Raw genomic sequence first — 17,541 nt, forward strand, 5'->3', positions numbered from 1 at the left:
CTAATACTGGCTGAGATATCTATGTGCGGTATTCGCCATTCATTTTTACTTTCCTTGCCCTATTACCATGGGTAAGGAAAGTATTGCTTTCCGAAAAAAATTAAGGTACCCCAATTTCTAAATTTCTATACGTTCCAAGGTCCCCTGAGTCCAAAAAAATGGTTTTTGGGTATTGGTCTGTATGTGTGTGTGTGTGTGTGTGTGTGTGTGTGTGTGTGTGTGTGTGTGTGTGTGTGTGTGTGTGTGTGTGTATATGAGTGTATGTGCGTCTGTGTACACGATATCTCATCTCCCAATCAACGGAATGACTTGAAATTTGGAACTTAAGGTCCTTTCACTATAAGGATCCGACACGAACAATTTCGATCAAATGCAATTAAATATGGCGGCTAAAATGGCGAAAATGTTGCCAAAAACAGGGTTTTTCGTGATTTTCTCGGAAACTGCTTCAACGATTTTGATCAAATTCATACCTAAAATAGTCATCAATAAGCACTATCAACTGCCGTAAGTCCCATATCTGTAAAAATTTCAGGAGCTCCGCCCCATCAATGCAAAGTTTGATTTTAGATATCAAATTATCAGGCTTCAGATATAATTTGAACAAAAAAAAACAAAAACAAGTGGAGTAGATTGAGCATGAAAATCTCTACAATTAATGTTCAGTAATATTTTCACCTAAAATTGAAAGTAAGCTTCAAATTCGAGAAAATATGATTATTCAATTGCAAATTATCGTTGATTCTATTGAATCATTCACTATGAAGAGATAGCAGACCTCATGTGTGTCTTCAGCGTTATTGCCCTGTCACCAGCTGACTAAAATCTTTGAATAGTAGCTTTGAGATGCGCGGGATCACTAGCGTCAGGTGATCAATTTTCATAACGGCAAGGAAAGTTGTGTGAGTGCGCCACACCAGATTTTTTTCTCTTGGAACTCTGTATCTAATCATGTATCACATGACCACCATCTCATTTAAAAAAATGAATTCGGATCCATTTTGAGGGACAAAAATGTTGAAGCCACAGAGTAATTTTAGAAGAGTAATTTCCCATTTCGAATACGATTCACAATGAAACCATTTGTCAAAAAATACTTGTGGAATAAATATTCAGCTGTTTCTATAATTTCACCAACTCTGTATAATTGAAAGTTGTGGGTTTCAAAGATTACAACACAACACTACGTTTTTGACAGAGTTCTCCAACCCAGGGATCACTAGTATATATCCTGAATCGATTCTGGATCATTCTCTAGTTGAATTTTCAAAGATCCCTATCAAAAAATAAGTCACTTCATACACATGATGATATTGTTTTTTCCTTAAACTGGTTATTGGAATGATTCATTCTCCTGTTCATCCATTAATAAGTAATTCTACTCAATAGAATTCATTCTCAATGTTAAACAATTAATACAGTGTTTTGATGATGTATATTGATATATATATATATATATATATATATATATATATATATATATATATATATATATATATATATATATATATTCAAAGTCTATTCTCATCGACATACGGGCTATTATTTCATAATTTGATCAATTCTCAATATAATGCTACTCTGCCTACTAAGGAGATATAATATGGCAGTTTGCTCCAAATACACCTCTCTTGAAAAGTACAAAAATGAAATATTCGAAGAGGCAATAACTACTTATCCAGTGAGAGATGGATGGCTGAAGTAAATATGTAGAAAGAAAAGTAATTTCAGTGTTGAGTTGTATGTGGCTTTTGCGTGAATCATGAATTCTCTGCTCATTCTTTTGCGGTATTTTCGTTCGCAACGAGCAGAGAATATTTTGCGGGAGTTTCTCAGTGGAAAAATAATGATAAGCCGAGAGCATTTGCTTGCCTGCAAAGCATCAGCAGCAGCGAGAAGCTTATCTTGGTATGAAAGCCATTTGGCTTTATTCATTGCCATTGAGGATAAAGGTAGATGTCAGATATGAAGGAGCAGCTCGGTTCAGCTCAAGTGAGGAGCGTTTGACAAGGATGCTGGAGAGTAGACTTGGCTCTGGCGAAAAGAGTGAGCATACTGTACGAGAAGATACGCAGTGAAGCAGCTCTCACCCTCTCTCACTCGCTATCTCTTACCGACTAGCTATCTCCCCTCAACTTCACCACACTTGACAGCTCGCAGATAACATGGTTCCTGATAAAAAATATTATGAAGAGCAAAACGATTTAGGTGTAGTGCAGTTAGACAAAAATTTGCCACGCCACGTCGCCTTGGCAACAACAAACAAACAACGTGACGTTTAATCTCTGACAAAAATATGTGTCACTGTTTTGTTTTGAGAGAGCTGGAGTGCAGAGCTTCAAGAGTGCTGCTAAATCAAGTGGAGCAGAGAAACTTCCTTACTCATCATTTCATGAACATTATTGTTTCTTTTTTTGTTTTCGAGCGGAAAAAACGATTTTAAACCGCATGAGTAAAAGCTTAATTTCGAATAATATTAATGTTTGTATGAATCCGGCTTCAGTAACTTCAAAATAGGGAAGATGTGAGAGTATGGAACATGAAGCTGCGTTCACACTAAAGTTATTAACGAGATGTTAATAACTTAATCCTTAAGATTCTATTAGATTGAACATAGCTTATCATACACATGATGAACATATGTGTTCGTGAAAATAAGTCTGACTTCTTGTTAGAAAATATTGACTTTTCCTTAGGGCTACTACAGTTGTTGTCTATTTATCCCAAAATAAATTGATGCTTGACTGTTCAGTGGAGGACTTAGAACCTTCAAATCGTGATTAATAAATTTCAAACTATTATTTAGAACACAGTCATTCTATCTGTGAATAATTAGAAAATACTCAATCTGTATATCATGAAAAAACACGTGGCGTGGCGGTGGTGAGTAGGATACCGTTACACCGATAACACTGAAGAGGAAAATCGAGTTCCCAATAGCAAACTCAAGGGCAAAGTCCTCCTTCAGCCCTCACCAATCTGTATGCCCTCCAATTTACAGTCAGTCTCAACTAATGACGTTAACATACTCTACTACATGATACTCAACTACATGAGTCAGTCTCAACTGAGGATATAAACATACTCTACATGATACATCATTCTCATAATATTCAAATTCTCTAATGTGATTATAAAATGAAATCCCCTTTCGAGAATAATTTGTTTTGTAGAATAATTCAAATACATTAGTGTTGGTTGTTGTCGTTTTTTTCCCTGTGATGTTACTTGAGATTGACTCTGCATCACGGCTTCTATAACACTTCTATAACTTGAACTATTCTATATTATAGGTAACTATTCTATATTATAGGTAATTGATTCCTGAGCCAAAATTCATTTTTGTTTTCCAGAGAACGACACAATAGTGTACGATGTGACGACGCTGTTGAGCAACATGAACGACACAGAAGAATGGGAGCAGGAGCCGACGTCACCACTGTCCACCACCTCCAGCACAACCACCACGATGACATCGACCACCACATCGACCACCAGATCGACCACCAAATCGACCACCACATTGACCACTACCACGGTGGTCACCACTCGTATGCCGCGACCCACGTTCGTGCTACCGCCGCGACCGCACAACTCCAGGTACGGGCCTTACTTCGAAGACGGTCCCGATGCCGTCAATATCACCGCCACTGTTGGATCCACCATTCGCATGGACTGCAAACTCGGCATGCTACATGACAAAACGGTCAGTTCGCAAGTTTCTTGCGTGGTTGTATCACATTAAACTTTTTATTTCCACTGTTCCTTTCTATTTTGTTTTCTTTGTTCCTCTGCATCTCTTGATCCTTGTCCTCGAGATCCTTCTCCCTCCATTTCCCAATTCTTTATGTTCCTTGACCTTTTTTCTCCTGTTCTTCTTTGTTTAACCTGTTAAATAGCCCTCATTCACTTGTTCGTTTCTTCATTCAATCAGTTCCATGGATAATTTAATACCATCAGTTTCAAATAATTGGTACACTAATAGGATGATTAATTGAATCTTGGAACAATGAATGTATACTGAGGATGGCATCAACAATTATCCATCATGTGAGCTGTATTCAACAATTATCCATATCATGAAGTAGAATCGTATCACTTTCACATTCATTTTTACTATAGAGACACTCTTGAATACAAGGCAATACAGGAAAGATAGAAAGAGCCACAAGATACATTAACAGTAGTTTACAGTTTGTACAGCTTGAAAAAAGCTCACCTAAAGCCGTCTACTTGTGCTTAAGAAACCCAACTCAAACTTAAAATAGTTTGAGAAGAGGGTATTTAAATTGAAACTTGAATATTAACTAGGAAGCCCGATATTGTAGAAAGATGTTATGCGATGCGTTGTTGCCACTAACCGGACGGGATGTGCAAAGTTTTATTGTATCTGTTGTTTGCGGCTGAGCTGTGTTGATCCACGTACCGGATTATATGGAAGCACCGCCATTGCCACATGAAGTTGCACTGTGGTGGAGTTAGTTACTCCAAGTGGAGTGAAGAGAGTGAGTCGAGGGGATGTTGCAGAAGCGTCGAATTTAATAACAAGCGACGAAGATAGGAATTTGACGTGAATACAAACAAGATTTGAATAAGACACTTGCAAATCTTGCTGGCAAGTAAAGCTCACCACATCTTCCTGCTTTCCTTAGTTGATTGCGAATCTAAGACAGCTATGCTTGGCTCACTGCCTCTGTTAATTGGCTACACTACTCACACAACAATGATGTATATACTTCAGAATGGATTCATTGAAAAGTTGCTGTATTTCAAAATGCTCTTTGTGAATATCAAAATAAATTCGATAACATGGTTTTTATCACCCAAGATGAAAATACGTTCAAGAAAACTTAAAATTCACATTTTTTCATTAAGCATACACTTCTGAAGAGAATCATTTCAGCCTTCAATGACGTAAATATTTTAGAGCTGAAATTACAATATCCCAGATGACATTATTAGTTGAGAGATAATTCATAATCTGAAGCTTAATGACACGAATGATTAAATTCATGGAGTCTGTGGTGACATAACAACTGCAAAGCTTATTGCTACTTGTATTCGCATTGGAATCAACTCTTTTATCGATATTCTTGAAACAAATAGAAATTATGTGAATGCAAATGCGACATTTTACAAACAAACTTCACCTGAGCTTAGAGTACGGATCATCAATATTCATAGATAATCATGAAGCATACTATTCTCCAGCACTCCATAGAGAGTGCTCAGCTCATGAGTCACACGTAAGCCAAGACGCGGACTCCAACCAGAGGTTAATGTAGATTTCGGGGGCTAGGTCTCTGTCTGCTCTTCCATTTCCACTTGGCAGCCAAGCTGCGCTGCCGTTTGACACAATCATATTTCGTTTCCTAAAAATATTTATTGTAACAATGGTGTTGCCGAAAAGTTCGGTCACAAGTATGTCGTCACGTTTCTGCTTCTCCATCACCAGCAATGCGAGTGACTTTCACTTTGGATGCGTACATTTATATTCATTAATTACCAGCAGGTAACCCGTGCTTCGCAAAGGTCTAATTGAAAATTTGACATACTGAAATCTTGAAGAATTAAAAATAGGCCTATAACCACTCTCGATAAATTAATAGTATGTATGCAAAATTTCAAGTTAATTACAAGTTAATTTTCAGTAGTTCATACGTGATGATTCGTCATTCGTTAATTTACTATCCCGTACGTGTATAAGCCTATCCTTTCCTATATCATATAAAAATAACAAATCATAATAAACAGTGGATTTGGTAAAGACTACAAACTTTGATCATTCTTGCTTCCAATATATTGGTTTTCGATCATTTTTAATTCCAACCGTCTCCGAACACATTTAGGAAGGTGAATGATTGCAGGGGTGAAGGGGAGTCAATATCGAATGCAAAAGAAAAGGAGAAAAAAGGAAGAAGTTTCACTATTTGTCCACTTCAAAGAGCTTGTGCATGTGAGTTTAGAATAGAATGGTTGAGCATTCAATAATGAAGTTTTGTACTTTTTCTCACTGAGCCTCAGGACAGAAAAATCGAGGGAAGCAGTGATGCTGACCACATTTCCAATGTCAGGTTGATTCTTGGAAATTTTCAACAATAATTTAAGAATCAATAGTATTATATTCATACAGGGCTCCCTCGGCTATAGATTTAGGGAAGGTATCGTGATTCAGCTTATCATCTTTACACACTCATTGGATACGGTATTGATTTTCTTGACAATAATTCCTGGTGAAATACGATTGTGGAAACATATTTGAATTTCAGTATGGTTTCAAAAATTAACATTCTGATCCTTCATTACTCTTCATAGACTCAAGCTTCAACTTCATTCACAATTCTCTACCCACTCTGGAATTCCACCCTTGTTACACGGGGTATATCCGATTATTAATGTAGATAATCGGGTGAAGCGGTAAATGGCCCGTGTAGAAACTCCTCAAGTATGAGAATGCACACAATAATCCACTTACAACACTAATGAACGCTGGTGACAATTCACGTCGCATATTTGTGAAAGTGACTTCTGCGTTACAGCACACCGCATGAAAGGGGCTGTTATTGCGTCCCGACAACTTGGACCAGTTGTATTGGACAAGTTCTTGGCCCACGACCGAACTCTGTTAGTTAAATCTGTAAAACATTGCACATTATTGCACTCAGCGGAACAACAACAAGAACTCGTGAACAAGTGAATAACAGCTTCAGTTGGATTACTTGGGAGAGTTTACTGGCTCAACGCAAAACCACAGCGTTTAAACTCTAAAGTTCTGCTGAAATGTACCGTTCAACGCTCTACACTGTCTCTGTGATCAATATTCTTTCTATGACCAAAAGCACATAAGGATAGTATAACCAAAGATATTGTGAGAATATGAATTGTCTAATAGCGATATTTTCAATCAGTAATAAATAGTCTGCATGTTGTACAAAGTAGAACACAGTATAACTAAGAATGACTCATCTATTCATTCTATTTATTAGTGAAGTTAATTCCAGTAAGGTCGATTCAAGAGGTACATTGCCTTCATCATTGAATTGCACTCTTTCTATTACAGTTTGCTTGCCAATCAATCAACTTGAACACTTATTGAAAATAAAAGTGATAGTACATAAATACTGCTACTACTTCTGGGACATCCATCCTAAACACAATACTTGAATTATTATTATTTGATGGGGCCAAGTAGGCTTCTACGAGTTTATTTCTGGTTCAAATATGAACTGATATATTAGTGGACTGTAAGATGTGAAACAATGTAATATTTCTTCAGAAATCCCGCGCAAACAAATTAGACTCCGTAATTTCCATAAATTGTATTCTAGCTTATGTATATCAAACAAACCGTGCGGAAAATGAAGTAATTGAATCAACAAATGAACTACGCTACAAAACTCCTCGGATAATACCTTGCAGTTGCGTATTGAAGGTGGGGTGGTCGAAGGTGAGGATTTGGGAGATAAGAGGATTTCCTAAACTGCAATAAATACAGGTCTACTCCTCCACAATTTACACATTATATGCGAATACTATTTTTCTGAAGAGATATTATTCTTGATTTGTATACTTTTAACTCAAATAGATGAGAAACTATTAATTATATTTGCCAAATAGTTTTCCCCACGATACTTAAATGGCGATAATGATAATAATAATAATAATAGGCAATTTTATGTGCAATAGAACGGCTTAAGCCTTTGTATATTGCAGCTGTCAATGAAGATCAATTATATGTATCAATCATATTGGAAGTGTCAAGAATATCTTTTCTGGATTCTTGCAAAGATTTTATTCTATATTTGAATAAATTGGAATGTGCAAAGAAGTCGATTCTATTGGCCAAACAGTTGCCTATTGTGATTCATCTTTCAAGAGGCGATGTATAACTTCTCACATAGGCATGAAACTGATGGAAATTCCTCAAGTTGCGTGTGGGTACTACAATTCCAACTCAATGATTGCCAACTTTCAGGTGTCCATGAAGGCATTTGTGCAGAAATATAGCATCAAGCTTCTCTCTTCGCCAGTCCAGAGTTTCCAGGTCAACTTCACGAAAAAACTGGCTGTAGGATGGATGCTGCATATCCGATTGAAGGCGCTTTAACATCAGACGCACAAATCTTCTTTGAACGGATTCAATCTTTTTGGTTGTGATCAGACTTTCTCTATTCCAAATTTCAAAAGCATACTCTAAGTGACACCGAACAAGGGTAATGAAAAGCGTTTCAACAGTTCTAGGGTATTGGAAGTCCCTCCCTATCCATCTCAACATGCCTAGTTGTCTTCTCGCCTTTGAAACAATGTTGTCAACATGCGCCGTAAAAAGAAGCTTACTGTCGAATGTTACTCCAAGTTTACTCCAATACACTGCTGACTCGCTGTATAATGACGTCCGAAACTTTGTTCTGGAATCTTGTTGTATTTGTCTTCCTCGAGAAGGTCATCACGAGCGCCTTGTTCACATTGATGGGCATTGAATTTTTCTTTGACCATCCATGGACGTTGTTTATATCATTCTGTAATGACAGGGAATCATCTCTAGACATGATTTTCCTGAATATTTCGAGGTCATCAGCATACATCAACGCCTCACATTCAAGATTACTGACAACATCATTGATGAACATAACTTTGATAACTTCACTATTGTTGTTTACTAAAGTTGATAACTTTAATATTAAACGATACGAGACTCTCATTCTGGAGAATGAATTTCCTCCTGGGAATATTGAACAATTATCGCCCAAAAGCAATTTTGATGGGCTGTATTTGAGCCGAATTTCTTAAATTCCGAAAACCAGCGATGCGAGAGTGACGCGTTCCGATCGACAGTTATGCAAACTCACTGAGCTATGACAAATACAGGATAATGAGAAACTCAAAACATGTAATAGTAGTAATTAATCGATACTTTCGATCATTTGAAATTAAGAAATCTAGTTATTGCAATGGTTCCTTGGATTTTATCCATAGAATTAAGCTCCAAGCTCTAGAAACAATCGCCACATTTTCCTTTAAATGTATATCTTCTTCTGTTACAATTTCGGTATCACTAAAATGCATACCTGCTTTTACTGTTGTACCTACCAGTTCTTTATTACAGAGGAAGACATTCATCACACTGTCCGTTCACAATGACACAGAGCTCATTGATAATTGAAACCCAATATCTTTGTTCATTCATTACTGAGACACCTTCATCCATCAATACAATGAAACGCTGGATTATTCAACATTTTACTCCTCTACACTTGTAGCTCTATGGATGTATGTTTTTCCACCACTTCAGTTCTATGAATTGAACGTTGAACATTTATCTCTCACATTGATGCTTCTGTATGGATAAGACTCTCATTCCTATAATGATCTTATCAATACAATTTCATGAATAAGAGGAGAATCTCGTGATAATCCATTATTATGTTTGATCTCAACTCATGTCTATATAATATTTTCATGTAGTGATAATATTCATCCACTTCTTCCGAATTTTCCGTTGTAGTTTTTTTTACAAATCTCGGAGCACATCGGTAGCAAAAGACTCTGAGTACTAACAATGAACATTGTAATTATTATTACTATCACCTCGCGCTACGGAGAATTTGTTTCCAAACTTGACCAAAACAAATCTGAGAAGATGGATTCTCTTACATGAGATGCTTTGAAATTGAATTCAATGATCCACTATCAGGGATGATGAGGTTATGATGTTTAGGTGGACTACTAAAGCAATTTTCAGAATGCTAACAACGATGTGAGTTTACATCTCATTCTCCTTGAATGATTTTCGGCGACATGCACGTTCATTCTTCTATGATAACGACGCTCTTGTCACTGCAGTGAGATTTCCATTATACTGTTATTATTGGTGAAATGATGAACATAAATATTACATATGAGGAATGCTGACAGTTCATAGTAAATCTCACTGTAGATAAACATCATGACAGTGCTGAGCTTTATCTTGAGAAAAGTGCTTATTCGTGTTTCAGTATTCCATTCGTCAACAGAAGCTTATCCTGATAATGTATTACGTGATACCCGGCTGCTGACGGATTGGGCTCTGGTGTTCCTTGAAAGCTTCTGGCCCAATGAGCATGTCTGGGCGGGGATTGATTGTAGGATGGCACTTCGACAACGATGATTAATCAGCTGAGACACTCTCGTATCAATGCCACTCGCAACACGTCTTTTTACAGCTATTATGATGGTCTCAAGACAAGGAACTGCAATCACATTGAGAGGCATTGTTTGTTCCCGATGCGCAGAAGCCTACTTTTCGGAAGCATTGTGTTCGCTTCAATGATATTCAGAGTTATTCTGTTGTCAGTCCTTGTTGTTACATTTCCAATGCTACACATCCATTGTTTGCAATCATTACTATACAGGAATTTGGAAAATTGTTACTTTCCTCCCGCGTCTACGGTTAACACCTTTGCGGTAGCGCCAAATAGTATTTCAATGAAATGTGAACTGTTCCTGTAATACTATTCTTCTCTGTTCGTCCATTCGTGTCAGATGATACTATATGCCAATATTTGAATAATCCGCTGTTTAACAGTTCTGTCATTGAGAAAATCAAACTCTTGTGCATGGTGGAGCAAAACAGCATTTTAAGAGGTGGCCATCTTCTCTTCTCATCATCATCCTTCTCTGTAAACTTTGTGAATGGAAGTTCCTAACTGATAAAGAGTATCACAAATTGATCTGTGATAGTAGAATGTATGAAACTTTGATCTATTTTTCTCCACCAAAAAAATTGACTCTCGAGGATTTGGGTTTGATAATTTATTGAGTGCTTTGTTTTTGGGAGAGAAAGAGAAAGGAACAATATTGATGTTGTTACAATCAATAAGACCAGAGTTAACAGGAGAAAATACTGTTAAGTCGGCGTGAAATGTGATTTTGTATAAGCATAGGCAATGTACTAGAAAAGTTAGTGCAGCTGTTTTTTAAGGAGCTTGAACTATTTTCCTGACAACTGTTTTAATTTTTGCATTGTTTATGGGGTCATAATTTTTTTAGAAAATAAAATAATTGTAGAGAATTAAATGCTCTATGAGCTTATGATCAGCACGGGTTTTTTTCGTTGGTCTTTGAAAAGTAATAAAGCCGTAAAGAGCAAAAAACAGGAAGCAAAACATTTTTCATAAGGATATTACTTTTCCAAGAGCGGATATCTCACAAACTATGGAGATAAAAAAAAATGCTCTGAATAGAATCTGTAGGAAATTCTGTAAGCTGCAATTTTCTAAGACGATAATAGTGGATATATAGTTTTTGAGACCTAGTTCACTAGAATTTTGCCCCGTAACCTTTCGTTGACTAGACTGAGAAGAAAGACTAGTATACTTGTTGACTAGTATATGAGAAAAAGTTTTGTGTCTTCAAGAGAGATTTTCAAACGATCTATTGCTAGAATTCGTTAATATTGTTTATTCTTTCACGCTGATACCAGTGATTTTTAATAACGCTGTTCCTGCAAGAACTCATCTTTATGCTTTAAGAAATCATCTTTATAAAGAACTCATCAGTTTTATGGATTTATTTGTGTGACAGGTATCCTGGCTACGGCGGAAGACGGACTCGATCCAGTTGTTGACAGTGGGTCGACTGGCCTACAGCTCAGACCAGCGCATCACTCTCAGCTTCCGCTACCCGAGCAACTGGCGACTAGAGATTCTGTTCGTGAACCGACGTGACGACGGACTGTACGAGTGTCAGGTGGCCACCCATCCCCCCCTCGTCAAGCAAGTCTTCCTCAAAGTTTCCGGTGAGCAAGTTACAACTCGAAATTCAATTCACAACTTTCCCCACTGCACTCTGTTTCATTTTCCAGATCAATCAACTTGATGCAATCAAATTTCATTAGAAACTCATGAGAAACCATTGATAACAAACTTGTACAACTTTTTCATTTTTATAGAGTTCATAATATTTTTCTCCCAGAGAAAAGTTTTGATTAAGAAAAACTATCGAAAAATCTATTTAAAACTGTTATAACCTTGAACATCCTCAACTTGGTTACATTGTGAAGTAGGTCGAGAATATTAACATTTCTGAACTCCTGGTAGCATAAAATGCAACAATCTCTTCAAGTTTGAAAAAAAAGTTTGAAGTCTTGAACAAGGTTTTCTCTGCTTGTAGGTTTCGAAGCACGTGATATTACTGATACTACTTTTTCTATGAGCGTGATGCTCATTGTAGTTGATCCCAAGTTATTACATAAGTTGATGGTGAGTAGAACCCAACATTACTTATGTTAAAATTGATTGATAGATGGTTTTCTATTCTTACGATGGTTTCAATGACTGATTGTAAAAAAGTTCTCAAATGTGAGATAAATATAAAATAAAAATAGACATATGGCCTAGTTCGACAAAGTGTGATCTTCTGTGAGATACATAAAATTTCATACGATTATAATACAAGTTTACCATTACTGTATAAGTTTCACACATTTGGATTCAATTCTAGAGGACTCAACTTATAAAACCTAATTATCCCTGTTCAAGAAAGGTTTGAATATTATTTGCATGTGAATGTTGTGAGAGAATATGAGCAATTTTATATGAACCATTTATATCATTTTCAGGAGTGCCGATGCAATATTGACTTCCCAAAATAACTACTTCCAATTTCCTAGATCACTGGCTTCATTATTGACATTGCAATTCCTTGGTTACGATACATTACAAACGGCCATGTTTCCTAAAGTTCTCAACTCATCATCAACGCAGCTGGATTACCACGCTAATTGCAGATTGCAGATAACTCGCGATCCATAATTATTATTCATGTGGGGAAATGAAGGACTCACTCACTGACTTAAGCACCCTTTAGGAACACTCAGGATTAATTTGTCAACGAGCTGTTTTGATATTTTCTACATTATTTTCTACATCATCAGCGGAAAAAGGAGTGTTGGAAGGTGACGTGTCTCCTGGCGTAAAAATTTGAGGGATTGGTTTGACTGCATCAGCAAAGACTTGTTTCGAGCGGCAGTGAATAAGATCCGGATTGCTGTGCTGATAGCGAATCTCCGATAGGAGACGCACTAGATGAAGAAGAAGAGCTTACTCCATTAATTGACTCGCAATCCCAAAATGATCATTAAACTAAATTGAATAATTATTCAATTCTAATGGGATATTAATTTTTCATCGACTGAGAAACACAAATAGGATCCTACCACGATAGTTTATCATCACAATATAATCATAAATAATGATGAGATGAAGTTTGTAATTTTGACCATAACTCGTAGAATATGATGAGAACTATCAATCATTTGGGCTTGAGAGTTGAAAAATCGTGTTCAGTGACCGAAAATACATAAGATAGCGTTCCTGAAATACGTTATTTGAATGCATAGACAAGTAGGAGCGATGCGATAGACAGACCGCTTCGCGCATCAATCATAGGGGTGGACCGAGCCGCAGCGTAGCAGTGTTACTTATCCCCCTCCCACCATCGTGTCTTTGACCGTAATACCTAAACTATATACATTATTGGATTCGGAAAGAAACGGCCTAAAACGTTTATTTGTAACTTTCTCCTCTAAGTCGACTAACGACTAGAATATTCGAGAAATAAAAAAGTCCATAATAAAAAGAATACATTTTTCAAGATGTTTTATTCTTTTACGGAAAAACTGTATGTGATTTATCGTGAACATGTAGAGGACCATATTGAAAGCCAGTTATATTCAGATAATATTCGGATGAAAGTCAAAGCTGTACTATGAATAGTAACTGCAGGACAGGCGATTTTATAAGCACGCGTTTTTTACAATTCACCCCCCTCCCTCCAATCTGTCGACCAAACTGGGACGTGACGATATCGAGTTTCATATACACTAAAGACCCCCTAACAATAATTCGAAGACAAATTCTCTACCTCTCTCATGTATGCTCAATGTAAGCCAGCGCCTGGACTACATTGATTAAAAGCCGCAAATCATGAACTAAGTATTGGAGACTTGATGATTGATTTGTAATATTGAAATCCACGATCATCCTTCTTGTCATCGTTACTATGCAATCATCAGCTGATGAATTAGAAGTCCCTCAAGAACTTTCATTATTAAATTTTCAACATTGTAATTGACTTTCCAGCTTAGTTCACAAAGGAAATAGAAACCGTAGTTATTTAACGGCGCTTTTCTCGTAGCTTCATTTCGTCCATTATCAACTCCACTGGAGTACATTTTAATTGGAATAGTGCTCTCTTCTGAGAAACGGAGAGTTTGTTTGTCGGAGAAGATCGTTATTTCCGAGACGTTTCACTGTAGTTGACCTTTCAAGCCAAAGTCAAACATCATGGCTTGATAGATTGGATGTAAGAAATGACTCTTGGGGAGCGTTAGATTGTAGAGAGAGGAAGTGTGTGAGGGACAGGGAGCATCGAACGTACATGTGTTCGTAAACATTTACTCACTCGACAGAAAGATACAACTCTACAAGAAAAGCCCGTACGAACATGACGGATGGGATGAGAGAGTGAAAATGGTGCAGCTAGGTCAACCAACTACTCATCCCTCGCCTTGAAGTGGTTTGCACACTTTACGCCGGGCGGATAAGCCAAAGCATGTTGTCTCCTCAATTTCGATATCACTTTGGAAATTGATGGCTCGGATCTAGCGAAGAGTTCCTATCAAATCGGATCCTTAAAGGCCATCCTGGTAAAGCTGCTCTGCTACGGTTCCATTAGGCCAGCGATATTATCTTTGGTCTTTGTCTAGATCCTCCTATATTCACGTCACATCCGTGGCACTGAGACACTTCTCTTCCGTTTTGTAGCCCTTGCATGTGACCATTCTTCGAAAGTATATCGCTTTGAATGAGAATACAGAGTATTTGAATGATTCAACATTATATTACAGCCTATTCTAACCTTGGAAGGAATATAATTCCCAACTTATGTATGAACTCTTTTATTGACCTTAGTTTTCGAGATATATCGATTTTTCGATATTTCTAGAATATGACCACTTCCAGGCGATAAATACTTGATGAGCCAAAAACTACTGGTCAAATTTCAATTTCAAGAGTATTGTTGGAATAAAAAAACATTTAAAACAAGACTCGTGTTATTTTTTTTTTTGTTTTTTAATATTTTGTAGTTTTTTATTGGGGCTAAAACTTGAAAAATTTTATCCTTCAAGTTCAAAGTGAGTATCGCGTTAGCTCTCATACAGTGCAGACGTACTCGTAGTGTAGTGCAGTAGAAGTAGTGAGTCAGCAGTTGATTGTTCACGGTATTTAAGTGGAACAAAACATTGCATCAAATTTCGGTTAAAATCCGCCGTCTTTATGCAATCGAAGTGACCTACTTTCGCGCGGCCTTCAATTTTCGTTCGCGCTCGCGTTTCCGCGATCGTGAGTGAGTACGAGGGCTTTTCGAAAAGTATGTTCGCAAATTATTGACTATGGCTACGTCAAGTGGAAAATTGTTGAAACTACCCAGTTTTCTTGCCCCGGAGTTTGAAGAGCAAGAAGACGAGGCAAGCAACATCGAGAACATGGACACCACCAAACCATCAGAGATCCAGTGTTCACCGGATCGTTATATTAAATCAAATAAGCTCCATTCAGCCGCCGAGCATGCACTCTTCATCGCCTGGAAGGAGTCGGATGAGAAGAGAAAGCAGCTAGAGAAGAGCAACGTAGAACTTCAGCGGAGAATTGAAGACTTAGAATTGCGATTTCAAAAAATTGAACAGAACATTCAACAACCATGCAGTCCAGCAGTTGCTGAAAACTACTCAACTAATGAGGAGGAGTTGGCAAAAGAGACTGAGTGGATCAGGGCCCGTAACAAACGTACTACAAAGAAGAGGAAACTAAATAGTACTTTGTCTCCTGAACCAAAGAATGAGCCTACTGGTAACCATCGTCAGTTGAACAAAATCACCTCATTGCAGAATAATAAAGGTGAGGAAGTAAAGAACAAGAAGAAAGAAACGCCACCGCCACCAATCATTGTGGATGGTATAAAGAGCCTGGAGTCTCTTCATATTAGTTTGAAAAAAGTGACTTCAGATGAAAAATTTAGAATAAAGCTCTTGAGTAGAGAGACTTTCAAAGTAAATTCAGTAGATTCAGAAACGTACAGAAATATTACAAAAGAATTAATCAACGATGGTTTCAACTGGCACTCGTAGGAAAACAAACAGGTGAGACCCATAAGAGTGATGATAAAAAAACTTCATCACTCCTGTAGAATCCATAATGGAGAACTTATCCATAATGAATCCATTATATAATCCATAATGGAGGACTTAAAGGCTAAGGGATTGCTAGTGGTAGATGTAGTGAATAAGTTGAAGTGGAAAACTAAAGAACCATTAGACATGTTCATGGTTTCGTTCAGCGCAGAAGAGAATGTTAAGAAGGTTTTTGAACTTAAACATATTCTGGGTTGCAGAGTAGAAGTTGAAGCATTGAAGAAAGTTAATCTAATACCTCAATGTAAGCGTTGCCAGGCTTTCAACCACACTCTGGCTTATTGCAACAAGGAGGCCAGATGTGTGAAGTGCGCTGGAAAACATGCATCAAAGGAGTGTACGAAACCTAGTGAAACACTACCGAATTGCAACGAAATGCATTCATTGTGGTGAAGCTCATCCTGCAAGCTACCGTGGTTGCTCTGTAGCAATTGAGTTACAAAAAATACGTAACTCGAGTAGGGTAGCCAGTAAGAATATAACATCAAAAAATGTTGTCGATTCTCAGGCTCGGAATGTGGCTAATTCTCAAAGTAGGCCCACTCAACATCAAAGTAGGCCCACAGAAAAGAGAATGACTTTCGCCGAAATCGTATCCAAAGAAAATAAATCGCAGATGAAGAAAAATGAAGAAGTAAAAGACACCTCACAAATCCTACAGCTCATCTTATCTAAACTTGATAAACAAGAGAAAATAATTTCATCCCTTCAATCTCGCATCGAGAAATTAGACAATAATAGACAACAAAAACCAAAATTATTCGTTCACTAAACATAATGGAATGGAACGCAAATGGACTCTTACAACGACAACTGGAATTGGAAGCAGTTCTAAACATAGATAATGTAGATATTTGTCTCATTTCTGAGTCTCACTTTACAAAACAGTCCTACATAAAATTTAAAGGTTACAGGACCTACCACGACTTACATCCCAACAATGTTGCGAGAGGGGGGAGTTCAATCATAATCAAAGAGAGCATTCAGCATAATGAACACGTTAAATTAGAAACTGAACGAATTCAATTGATAGGAGTATGTGTGGAAGCAGTTAATTATCGATTTGTAGTTGCAGCTGTCTACTGTCCTCCTCGATATTCATTCAGAAAAGAAGATCATCTATCAATGTTTGATATGTTGGGAACGAGATTTATCCTTGGCGGTGACTTCAATTCAAAACACATTCATTGGGGATCACGATTAACAACTCATAAGGGCAAGGTACTTTACGAAGCTGTAAGAGAGTCAAGATGTGAATCTCTTTCAACTGGAAAACCAACTTATTGGCCTACAGAAGAACTTATTTGACA

At 37.3% G+C, this 17,541-nt stretch overlaps 1 protein-coding gene across 1 annotated transcript in view; it reads left to right on the forward strand.

The window, feature by feature from the left end:
• The window catches only part of LOC111055703, a 197,062-nt gene that overhangs the window by 162,201 nt on the left and 17,320 nt on the right, over positions 1-17,541 (forward strand). The window contains exons 4-5 of the mRNA XM_039421105.1: positions 3,354-3,706; positions 11,563-11,776. Coding sequence (XP_039277039.1) covers positions 3,354-3,706; positions 11,563-11,776 — 567 coding nt within the window. The remainder of the gene's footprint in view (positions 1-3,353; positions 3,707-11,562; positions 11,777-17,541) is intronic.

This window comes from Nilaparvata lugens, chromosome 2 (genome assembly GCF_014356525.2).
Source record: "Nilaparvata lugens isolate BPH chromosome 2, ASM1435652v1, whole genome shotgun sequence".
NCBI classification, from domain to species: Eukaryota; Metazoa; Arthropoda; class Insecta; order Hemiptera; family Delphacidae; genus Nilaparvata; species Nilaparvata lugens.